Raw genomic sequence first — 13,391 nt, 5'->3', positions numbered from 1 at the left:
ATCATCAGTTAGATTGGTCTTAAAAATGTTAGGATCATAATTTTTGCACATAAGCATGCCCTGTGTAATCTCAAAACAAAAACATCTTTGGTCCAATTTCATGATTACCATTAGTTGCTCAAATTCTCCATTAAAATCATGTATACGAAACTATTACTCTTATGACATTTATAATTTCTCAGACATTGGTTGATTGTCCATGGGCACTTTGAACTTTTGAATTTTGCCTTGTTGACAGCCTACAAGTATGATGGTTTCTCTCAATTGAAGCTCGGTCAGTTTTAAAATGGTTACACCATTCTTTAATTTGTGTAACAATTATCTCTGTTTGGAAATGTTATATTTTATTAAATTGTTTCACATTTTTTTATATTTCCAAGCTTTTGGCATAACTTGATGCAGTAAAATTATTTCAATATGCTCAAAATAAAACTTGACAAATGCCTTTTGCAGTAAACACACAGTGGTTGATAGTCACCATTGATGTATGTGATTATAAAAAAAGTGCCCATGTGTGTTAGATGTTAGTGCTCCACCCCATTAAGTTTTAGTGCGTGCATTTTTAACTGACGTCAATTCTTCACTTCAGCCAAAAATGAAATGAACATTTGTAACAAATGGTATGCAATATATAAATTACAACTGGACCTTTCACTGCAGTATAGTTTCGTTTCATGGTTATTGTGACACCATTTTGCCTGTTAGAATTCTGTTCTTGGAGAAAGGCTTTTTGGTTGTTGGCAAACTCCACAATTTCATAGTGTTTTACAGTAGGTTATTTTAAAATTGTAAATTAATTGGGAAGATAGCAAATACAAGAATAAATGTGACATTTCAACCTGCCTTTTAAAATTGTAGTGATTGATTGATATAAAACCAAAAGATAGGTAAGGTACGACTTCCATTGGTGGTAGAAATGTAATATGACCAGTAAATATAAAAAAAAAAACTAGATTAGGTTAAAGACAGAAGGTAAAAAACCAATGAACCCTTCTGTTAATTAATTATATTTAATTAATTACCTAAAATATCCCATTTTTAAAATTGTTTTTCTCAATAATAATTTTTGTACTCATTATATTTATCTTTTAATATTTACCATTTTATACAGTAGGTTAAAGAATATTTACAGTGAGCTGTGAGTCATTAGGGCAGTAAAGTTTATTTGATTTAGCTTAGGATAGTAAACCCACCGGATTGGTCTAGTGGTGATCATGTCTTCCCAAATCAGCTGATTTGGAAGTCGAGAGTTCCAGCTTTCAAGTCCGAGTAAAGGCAGTTACTTTTATATGGATTTGAATACTAGATTGTGGATACTGGTGTTCTCTTTGGTGGTTGGGTTTCAATTAACCACACCTCAGGAATGGTTGACCTGAGACTGTACAAGACTACACTTCATTTACATTCATACATATCATCCTCATTCATCCTGTGAAGTAATGTCTTATGGTGGTTCCGGAGGCTAAACAGAAAAAGAGAGAGCTTATGATAGTAAATGTCGAGTCGCAACTTTATTTCATGGAATTATAATTATAAATATGAAATATTTAACAAAAAATAATTTATTCTCTGGTTATGATGATTTTAAAATTTGTGAAACATAATTTTTTTCAGCTTAAATGATGAAGTACCTAAATATGATATTGTAGTGGTTGGAGCTGGAATTATTGGTCTCGGAACAGCTTTAGAATTATCAAAACGATTACCGCGTTATAATATTTGTGTTGTTGATAAAGAGAATTATGTTGCAGCCCACCAGTCTTCTCATAATAGTGGTAAGTGGGTAATCCTTATTACTTTTATTAAAAATACAGTAAAACTTAGTTTGTCAATAATAAATAAATTAAATATTTTCTAATTATTTATTTTTCTTTTAATTATTTATTTATTTATAATTAATTAATTGTTTAATACAGTTATTCTTTATTTACTTTTCCTTAATTACTTATTTATAATTAATTATTTATAGCAGTTAACGTAATTGTAACAGTTTAAATAAGAGTACTTCTTAAAATTTAAAAAAAAGATACCTTTCTTTTTTTTTACTGAATATTAGTTTATCATTGGGTAATTATTAGAAACCGGATTATATGCAACATAAAAAGCTTGAAATATGCATGAAAAATGCTTAAAATATGCATTTCAAATACGAAAAAGTGTCAAAATATGCAACTTTAAATAATTTTAAAAAATAGTAATTTTTAGTTCTTTTATTTCAAAATCAGCATTCAGTTAGTAAGTAGTTGAATAACATATCGATACATTCGATAATTAACAATTATTTAACATTTTGTTACTTTTGTTAATGTAAACAATCAGGTAGTGTTCCAAATGTTCGGTAGTAAGATTGTGTCTTTGATCAGTCAAAATATTTTTGTAAGTGGAAAAGGATTGCTCCACATCCACTGAGGTAACTGGGCAGTATTTGAATTTGGGAGCTATGTTAGCACTTATTGTTTCTGGCAAAAGTTCACCCATCCCATTAATAAAACTATCAATTTGACACAAAGGTTCTAAGCTTGGGTTGTTGTTCAAAATGTTTTCAAATTTTAAGATTACACGGGAGTACCTCTGGCAATGCAAAGTTCATTTAGCGGATTTTATTCATTAACTGAATAGATTCAGTCAACGCCAAACCTTAAGTTTCAAGCCTATTAATACTCGCAGGTATGTGGGAAAAATAAGTGCTAATCACAGCTTCATTTTTTTTTTAATACTGGAATCATTAAATGCTTTCTTGGACTGACAAACTGCCATAGCCTCTGCACTTCGATAGTGCAGAGGCTAACTTTGATAAATGCTAACTTTGATAAATGTTCATTGTAAAAAGCACAGCTTCAATCCACGTTCCCCATCGTGTTACCACTATTTCAGGAGGTAAAGGCACATTTGGCAGTATTTCTTTATAGGCCTTATTGCAAGCACTTAAGGTGCCTTAAAAAATACTTTCTTTGTTGATGAAACCAGTTTATTTACATTTTACATTCCCAAACGTTGATCGTACTTCTTCAGCGAGTTGATGTACTCTGTGAGCAAAGCACGTTACATGAATCAAAATTTGGATAAAATACTTAGAGCTTTGGCTGCCTTGATCATATAGGGAGTAGCATCTTAGAGAAATATATAGTGTTTCATCTGCAGAAGATTCTGGAAATATTTTTTTAATACCTTCATTCATGAATCTGGCAATCATAGAATAATTTGTCTTTTCAAGGTGTTTTCAGGCCACCAAATAGGAAGAAGAGGGCTCTAGTTTTAATGCACTGACAATTATATTCGCAATGTAATGGCTACACGCTACAGGTGTCTGTAGTTTTGTCAGCTGAAATCCAAATAATGCTATCCTTGTGTTCATTGTGTATTTTTTCCAGAACATGCAGGTAAATTGTTGGTGTGTAAAATATTTTCCCAAAAACTCTTTGAAGGTAGATTTGTAAGTTTGTTAAGAGGATTATTACTTGTAAGCAATGCTTTACATAAATCCATGCTAAAGTGGTTTTTTTGTTTACCTTTGGAAGTGAAATCACTACTACTTGCCGCTGTTTAAGTTAACTAAACTGATGTAATGAATGCGTCAACATTAAAATGCGTAATTTAATTGCTTGTGGGAGGAGTCCTGCACGATGCAGAATGGTATCATCTGTCTTTGTCTCAAGAATTTGTGTTTTACTTGGCCTCATAATAATATCCTACCAAACAATAGACGCGTGACTGCTAAGTGCGCTGTAAGAACCATGCGACTAATATGTTTGGACGGCTACAAAGTAAGACTTCATATTTTTCGGTAGATACTCTACTGAAAAATACTGTAAATATGGCGAATATATGCATTATCACTAGATTTTAAGAAAAATATGCAATAACCGGTGAGAATGGGTTTAATATGCAAATGCATATAATCCTTGTGTCTAGTAATTAAGCTTAGATTTATTAAACTCTGAATTCATAAAAACAAATCTTGAAAAATTTTAAAAGATTAAAGTCTCTTTTAATCACTGCTCAGAGAGTGTAGTATAAACCAGTCAGAGGTTTGGTTGAATTTTCATTTTAATGTTAAATTGTATGGTAAAGTCACATTTGTAAAAAATATTTGTGCAGTAGGCACTTTTCTAATAATGTAGATAATTGCTTCTCTGATTAATCCAATATTAATTATTTCAACAGGGGTAATTCATGCTGGTATCTATTATAAACCAGGCTCACTCAGAGCAGAGCTTTGTGTGAAAGGTATGCTTAAAATGTACAAGTATTGTGATGATAATGATATTCCATATAAAAGAAATGGTAAATTGATAATCGCTGTTTCTCATAAAGAAGTAGAATGGCTGAAGAATTTATTTGTTCGTGGTAATGAAAACAAGGTACCGGGTTTAGAATTGCTTTCACCAGATGGCTTCAGAGAAATTGAACCTTACTCTACGGTAACTAGACAAATTGTACTTCTATTTGATTGTTAATGTTCTATTTTAAATATAAATCAAATTTCCATGTTTAACTAGAATAATATATAAGATTTATTCCATTTGTGTTCTTGAGTATCGTTGACTAATATTTCAGAGTAATGGAAACAAAATCAGAGTAAGCAATTTTTTAACTAAATAAAACTGATACTTTAATGATACTTGATAATATAATAGGATGATATTTAAAAAAGTACTGCATTTTGCACATGTGCACAAAAATGAAGACATGGTGTGATTCATAGCAACCAGTAGTGTGTAGCATCATGAATTTGAGTACTAGATCATGGATACCGGTGTTTTATGATGGTTGGGTTTCAATTAACCACACATCTCAGAATTGGTCGATAAGACTACACTCATACATATCATCCTCACTCATCCTCTAAAGTATTATCTGAATGGTAATTACCAGAGGCTGAACAGGAAAAAGCGTCATAAAACAGAACATACAAGTTGTTTGGATTAAGTGTGTAACGTTGTCAGTGCAATCTGTAGACGAGGCAGAAATGAACTCGGGTCACATAAAATTCAAGTAATGAGCATACATCAAAATCAAAAGTTTAAAGAGGCAATATTGTGCCAGTAATTTATCAGTTGTTATGGGAAGTATATGGTGATGACACTGTAGATTGCAGCACCATACATGTCAGCATAAAAAGTTTAGGGAAGTCAAAAGCAGTACAACAAATGAGTCATACTTTGGCTGGCTAACTGTGTGTCTGCTGCTGTAGAAAACACGAGCATTGCTGTTGTTGCCATAGTGATTGACAAATGCTGTCGCACGACAATGAGAGAAATGTAAAACATGCATTTTAATGGTACATTTGCACAAAAAATAGATTGCAGTATGATGGATATCACACTAACTGAATGAGCAGCAAAAAGTGATGAATCTAAAATTTGTATGAGAAGGCTGCTTAGACATTATGAAAGGGAAGGCGAGCAGTTTTTGAATCTAATAATTGCTATCGATAAAATATTGATATGTGATAAAATATTGAATCTGAATTTAAATTGCAAAGCAGTGTTTGTTAGTCAACATTTTCTGTGATCAAAGAAATGTTGCATGCAGTTGAAGTAATTGATGATTTTAACTTTCGATAAAGCGGGTGTTATCGCTACAGATGGAGTGCCAAATGATGTTACTGTGACTACTAGTTAATACAGAAACTTCATTGAGGTGGTTTTGCGACCAGAAGTTTGAAAAATGCATTTAGAACAAATCTGCAATGGTGTGTCAATATTGCACGACAATGCATGCCCACAAGTTCTATCATTAATATTTTCATCAATTATGGTTGGGAAATTCTTTGACATCCACCTTACGGTTCTGATATGAGTCTGCTGGACTTCAATCTCTTTCCAAAGCTGAAAGAACCACTCAGAGTAATTCTTTTTAGAAGTTTAAAAGCGTTATCAGCAGCTTAGACCCAGGTACTTTTACACCTCAACAAAGATCATTTCCTGAAAGGAATCCAAAAAACTGCTAAGACAGTTGACGAACATGAATTAGAGATTAGCATGTAATCTCTTGGTGGAGATTACGTTGAATCTTCCGCAACTATAAACTTGATTTATTGTATAAATGAACTTTGAATCCTGATGAAGTAACTATGCATTATGTTTGCAATAACCCTTGTAATTTATTTTATTATACTTTTTTTAAATTTTGTTTGAACCATCAATGTATCTATCACATTAAAAAACAACTTATACTTTGCTCTTTTTTTATTTTTGTTTCGGTACTTTTATTCTTTGACTAACTTCATCTCTCTCTTTTTGGGAAAATTTTCTTTTCCTTTTTCTCCCCAAAACTCAGATTTTTTGTCTTATTTCAAAAAATATTTTGGTCCAGAATTTCTTCTTTAATATTTAATTGCTTTGGATCTTTTTGTTTTTTGAAACCATTTATTTTTATTTACCCACAACAGAATGGAGACAGTATATGTGTTTGGGGTAATAGATTGTGTGTATATGTGTGTGTGTGTGTGTGTTACAATTTTCCTCAAAAAATACAGGACCGATTTCGATGTGATTTTTTGCATTACGTGCAAAAGGTAGGTATCACTTCAGAGCAGGTTCTTAGACATACTTTTTAAATGGTTATATGCCACCAGCGGGCACCACAGTAGATGTTGCTCTAAAACAGCTGGGCCGATTTTAATCCTGTTTTATTGCATTACATATAGGTATCGCCTCAGAGCAAGTTCTTAGATTAGTTTTATGGTTATAGGTCACCAGGGGGCACTGTAGTAGATATGTTTCTTCAAAACAGCTTCATGGGTATTTAAAAATTTGTCATTTTTTTTAGAAAGATAATTAAAAATTCTTTTGGTTAATTTATTGTCCTCTATTCTTTGCAACTGTCCTTATAACCGTAATCTTTCTTTTTTCTTATAGAGTCCATAATTTTTTCAAATTTCTTCATCTGATATTAAGATATTTTGATTATTTTTACAGTTGGGTTCTAAAAACTTTCTTAAAATTTTCCTTTGTAATTATTTTTTCCAGTGTTGATACTTTGACTTTCACCATCATTTACAGCATTTAAGCATTCTGATTTAATGGCTTTGTTATAATATCTATATTATCCAATAAAAGAAAGGGATTTTTTATTGAATGTATATTTTTTTAGTCAATAGGCTACTTCCATTTCATTTTTTTTCATTTCTGAGTTTGATCTTTCCAGGGCTTAGGTTCATTAGTTCTCAGATATTTTTTCAATTATTCTAATATTTTAATCTTAATTATTAGTTTGTAGAGGTTTCAGTTTATTTTTAATGTTTGTCATATGTTCTGTTTTTTCATAGTTTATTTGCAATCCTGATTTTCTGCAAATTCTGTTAACGTTTCTAGTATGATTTTTTGCTACTTAAAAATTTGTTTGCAGTTATTGTCAGATTGTCTCCAAAGGCAAAACGATATCTCTAGATTGTCCTTAATATACGACTGCCCAAAAAGGAGTGTAATGCATTTAGGGTATATCTGTACATGTTTGTTACACCATAGCAGCTCAACGGCTGATTTAGATGTATGATCCTGGGTTGGAATCCTTATGTTACTGATGGTGGTGGCTGACTGGTGGGGGGTGGGGGGGGATTTGTCATGGGCTATATAAAACTATATATATTGTTACATATATGATTATATTTTTACATACACATATATTATATATATAAGATGTTATTGGATAATTTAAAAGCCATCAAATCAGAATGCTTAAATGCTGTAGATGATGGTGAAAGTCAAAGTATCAAGACTGGAAAAAATAATTAGAAAAGAAAATTATAAGAAAGTTTTAGGACCTAACTGTAAAAATAATCAAAATATCTTAAATCAGATGAAGAAATTTACTCGAAATTTGAAATAATGATGGACTCTATAAGAAAAAAGAAAGATTATGGTTATAAAGACAGTTGCAGAGAATAGAGGACAATAGTTAACCAGAAGAATTTTTAATTATCTTTCTAAAAAAAATGACAAATTTTTAAAAACCCATGAAGCCATTTTGAAGAAACATATCTACTACAATGCCCCCTGGTGGCCTATAATCATAAAACTAATCTAAGAACTTGCTCTGAGGCGATACCTATGTAATGCAAAAAACAGCATCAAAATCGGCCCAGCTGTTTTAGAGAAACACATCTACATATACATATTTATATATATATGTAGTGGAGATTTGCTGGTTGAAGCACAAACTTTAATGAATTGAATTAGTGAACCGTGAACTGTAAGTTTCTTATCACTGTTGAGTTGGATTTCAGAGCAGTCGAATGAGTAATATTACAAAAATAATAGAATTAAATTTACGTTAAATAAAATAAAATAATATTAAATAAATTTCTGTTTAATAATAATGAGCTTCCTGTGGAATGCATGCAAGGCTAAAGTGGTGTGATGGGAGCACCTCGTGCGAGATTAAACCATTCATCACCATCAACTAGTAACAAACAGGGTATCCCTGGGATGTTGTTTTGGGAGGTGCTCTTATAATATCTGTGCAATCATCTGATTTTCAAAATTCAAACTGGGAATTTGTTAGGTTAAAGGCCCTCTTTTACATGAATCATTACACTCTTGATCTAACAGATCATGGTTATTTGAAAATGTTATATTTTCCAACCAAGTTTTTAAAATTCAAACAGGATTTGCTCGCGTATATTACAATATCACGATTGAACCAAATCAGAACAAAAAGAGCAGTGTTTGTCAGCATTGTTTTTTTTCAGCAGTCATGTTTTTTAATTTCTCTTGTATCCTAATCTTGTTTTTATCTCATTTAATTTAATCTGTTTTCCTCTATTATTTTATGGCTTTATTTAGTCATAATTGAAGAGGATTTGAGACAATCTCTTTTCTTGCATGATGCTTGTTTTTATTTTTAAATAGTTCTGACAATTTCCCTATAAATTTAACTTTTGATAAAATACTGGAAATTGGTTCAGTAAAGTTTTTAGCTTTATCATCTCATCTATGCCATTTCTGACAGAACATAGATTAAAGAATCCCTATCTGTTGAATAATATGCCTTTTTGAAATCTGCAACTGTAATTACATAATTTTTGTATTTCACCAGTCAATTTCTGATTACAGATTTTACACAAGATATCTGTTGTAACTTATAATAATACCATAAAATGTATAATTTATATTATAATATAATAATAATAATTTATAATATATAATAAGTTATAATTTATATTACAATCATATAGATTGTAATATAAATTATAACTTAATAATGTAGTAATTTAAGTTTCTTTTACTTTAATAATTTTTTTTTATGGTCTCTTACCCCTTCTTATCCTGCTCAACCACCATGAGAATGTCTAATTTATAAACAGGGAAGACCTAGCTAAGCCAGAAGAAAAGCAGAACAATATATGCAGATGATTCTGAAGGAAAGGGAATTAATTTAGGAACTGATTCTAGAGCTTGAGATAAGAAAAAAGGTAATACAAACGTAAGTCTGAAAACCACCTTGTTATTGAGTTAGTGAAGAATTTCTCCCAGATTTCAGTTCCCTCTGTGAAATGAGGTCACATTAGAATTTTTAAGGTGTTAGGTAAGGGATAAACTTGATGTTTGTTATGTTTTCTGACCTGAAAAATTGAATAAATTAGGTCTCAGAATTTTGTCTCCTGTGGTTTTCATGATGTCCAAAGTAAAACAGAAAACTTCAGTTACAAAAACATGTTTTTTTTAGGTTTAAAGTACAATAATTTTATTAAATGGCTAATAATTGGATAAATTTTACGACCAAAACTTGTAGAGATTTAATTCTGAGAAAATTGATGTAATAAAACCTATGAAAATGAAAGAGTCAGCTTTTTATTAACAACAAAACGTAAAAAAAAATTTTAAGAAATTTGTAAAAATTAAATAAAGCAGGTTTTGTTACAACAATTTCGATTTTTGAAAAATTAAAATAGCTTTTTACTTAAAAAAATTCTCTTACGGTTTATAATGTATTAACAATAAATATATTTTTCACAATATATGTTTGAAAATTCCACTATTCATGTAGATATACTTTTCAACTTGTTTGCTTTTATTTTCCATCACCATTCTACTGATATGATAGAAAATAATATGATATGTGTTAATAATATCATATAATATATGTTCCTACCTTTCTTTTTTTTTTGTTTAGCCTCCAGAGTCACTATAAGGTATTACTTTAGAGGATGAATGAGGATGATATATATGAATGTAAATGAAGTATAGTCTTGTACAGTCTCAGGCTAACTATTCCTGAGACTTATGGTTAATTGAAACCCAACCACCAAAGTACACCGGTACCACAGTGTAGTATTAAAATCTGTACAAAAGTAACTGTTTTTACTAGGATTTGAACTTTAGAACTCTCAACTTTGAAATCAGCTGATTTGCGATGATGATTTCATACTAGACCAACTTAGTGGGTTACATGTTCCTACCTAATGATATTATACCTAATAATAATAATTATTTAAGTTTTAGTTTTGTTATTATACTTTATGTTATGTGTTCCTTGATGAGGGCAGCAGCATTAAGAAGAGAGATCAGAGAGATTAAGAAGAAATCAGTTCATAATATGTGTCTATGTTTTGCTTGTGTACCTTGAATTTCATCCTTTACTACAGGTGATTTTTTAGTCATGTTACCCAATTGTTAATGTCTGGTAATTTTTTTCTAAGAAAGGGAAATTTTGTTTTGTGACACGAAGTTGGTAGCACTACTCAACCGGTCTAGATACAGCAGTGTAAGTTGATTCTCCTTGAGCTATGTAAACTTTTGTGCCGTTTCCGGTCGTGTTACGAACAGAATGTCTTTTACCACAGAACAAGTTTTCATTCTTGAACAATATTTTGCTACAAAATCGTACGCGAGTATAAAAGAATCATTTCAAATTAAATTTGTTGGTGTTACTCTGCCAGAAAAAATGTAAATTTCCAGGCTAGCAAACCAATTTCGAGAGACAGGTAGTGTTTATGACAGAAAACATAGTGGTAGACCAACTCGCTTGACAGATGACGTTTTAGAAAATGTGAAAACAAGATTGCTCAATTCTCCACGGAAAAGTTTACGAAAACTTTCTACGCAAGTTGGTTTGTCATATTCAACTCTTAAAAAGGTTTCTGATAATATGTTGAAAAGAATCCGTGCGTGTATAACCGCAAGGGGTGGGCATTTTGAGCATATTCTTTAACAATTAATATAAGTAATAGCTTTTTATTAAATCTCTTTTGTAAGTAACAAATACATTTTTTTATTCCACCTAAATTTGCCTTTCTTAAATTACATTTACAATTGGGTAACAGGACTAAAAATCACTCTGTATAAACAGTAAGCTATAGGTGTAAGGTCTGGTGATCTAGGTGGCCAATCCACCAGCCCTCTACGTCCAATCCATTTACCAGTACATTTCTAATCTAAGGAATATCTTACTTTGTACATGAAATGTTTTGGCACTCCATCAAGTTGATATTATATTTAAATTCATTTCGCAAATGAGAAACTTTTCAAGCACTGTAAGAAATTCATTGTTTAAAAATTCCAAATAATTCCTTCCCATTGCTGAAAATTTGATTCAACTACTTCATATGAGTTTCTTCAGACAACTGATATGAATTCTGTGTGTTGTTTATGCCAGTATGGGTAAAATTAGTTTTGTCCAAAAATTGTGTAAATTGAATTAAGCGGTAACTTGTTAACGAATTGACAAAACTGCAGTCGTCTGGAATGGTCACCAAGCTGGAGGCATTGAACTTCCGAGCATGATAAGGATGCAGTCCATGACTATGTAATGTCCTCCATTCTGTTCTTAGTGAATTTTATCATGTAGAAATTATTTTTCTGCTCATTGTAGGACTAAGCTGTACCACCTGAAGAATGTTTTCCCTTTGTTTACCATTTACCAGTTGAAATTCAGATGAAACATGAGTTCTGGTAACTGTACCATTCTCACAAAAATTATTAAAAATTATAAAAAATACAGTGTTTCAAAATAAATAAGAGTTTTAAAGTTATGTAATATTTATTTATAAGTGTTCAATGTAAGCACCATTTAACTTGCGGCACACATCTGATAGTAGAGTTCATCATGTACTTTAATCAGAAATCTGGAGTAATTGATGGGATAGCTGCTTCAATCCTGTGTCTCAAGTCAGGTAGGTCAGCTGATAATGGTAGCACATAAAGTTGATCCTTTATAAACCCCCTTTATAAAAAAAATTACACGGGTCAGGTGGGGCGAACCTGGAAGCTGCGGCAAACAAGCCCTATCATCTGGTCTCTGGCAACTGATCTAGCAGTCGGGGAGAATTTCATTCAACTAATCATGTACAGCATTATGCCAGTGAGGAGGCACACTGTCTTGATGTCAGATAAAAGATTTGTAGTTCATGGTTGAGGTAAGAGCAATAACTGTAGCATATCAAGGTAGTTCATTCCAGCCACACTTATTTCTTCGAAAAAGAATCGCCCATAAAGTTGCCATTGGGATACGGCACAAAAAACATTCAGTTTTGAGGAGTCTCCTTCACACTGCAATATTTTGCGAGAATTTTCTGATCTCCAGTTGTTCACATTATGTGATGACCAAGAGGGGCCATACTGAAGTCCTCTTGGGGGACTTGGAAGATGAGAAGTTGGGAGGTTGTTGTAGGGTGGTTATTGATTCTAAGGTGAGCAACAGGATAGTCGTTGAGGAACTTCTCAGAGTTTATAAAAAGATTGTGGAGTCTAAGGTCATAGTGGATTTTGGTGTAGCTGGGAACCAGGTAGGCTGGTATCTTAAGCGAGTGCTTGAGTATTATGGGAGGAGGCAGGTATAAAAGGGGAACTCAAATGTTATCAATGCTTGGAGGGAGGGCACATTGCCTCAAGATGTACTGGACCTAATAGGTCATGAGTGTGTTTCAGTAGTGGTGCTGCGGGCCACAAGGCGTTGGAGTGTAGAGAGAAGCCGATATGCCTGACTTGCAGAGGGGTCGGGCATAGGACGGGCAGTGGTGGTTGCAAACCCGTGAATGGTTAGATTCATTCAAGTAAATGAAAACAGGAGTGTTGCATCTCATGACACAATACTTCAGATTGCCTTGCGAGAACGTGTGGAGATGTTGTTGGTATCAGAGCCAAATGTGCAGAAGGCAATGGAGGCTGGTTGGTTTTGAGACGGTGGGTTCAATGTAGAGATCATTAAATTGTGTCCCGTTCCTGTGTTGTAGCATGGCTCGGGGGACTGTTATATGTGGATGGAGCTGCCCAACGTTCTTATTTATTATGTTTATGTGTCCTAATTGTTCTGTGGAGGAGTTTGAGGCTGCTTTGGATAGTATAAAGAATGTGGTGCTTAGAGCCAGGAAGGACATGCTATTTGCAGGCAATTTTAATGTCAAATGTATGGCCTGGGTGGCCATATCATGGATGCCGGATGAAGGT

The 13,391-nt window shown here is 32.4% G+C and overlaps 1 protein-coding gene across 2 annotated transcripts in view; it reads left to right on the top strand.

Moving 5' to 3' along the window:
- LOC142327055 (L-2-hydroxyglutarate dehydrogenase, mitochondrial-like) overlaps positions 1–13,391 on the top strand; it is an 81,363-nt gene that overhangs the window by 9,259 nt on the left and 58,713 nt on the right. For both annotated transcript variants that reach the window (XM_075369829.1, XM_075369828.1), the window contains exons 2-3: positions 1,615–1,775; positions 4,165–4,421. In XM_075369829.1, the coding sequence (XP_075225944.1) occupies positions 1,615–1,775; positions 4,165–4,421 (418 nt within the window). The remainder of the gene's footprint in view (positions 1–1,614; positions 1,776–4,164; positions 4,422–13,391) is intronic.

This window comes from Lycorma delicatula, chromosome 6, assembly GCF_047948215.1.
Source record: "Lycorma delicatula isolate Av1 chromosome 6, ASM4794821v1, whole genome shotgun sequence".
Taxonomy (NCBI): Eukaryota; Metazoa; Arthropoda; class Insecta; order Hemiptera; family Fulgoridae; genus Lycorma; species Lycorma delicatula.
Note: the sequence above shows the minus strand (reverse complement) of the source record. Positions and strands in the feature narration are given on the sequence as shown.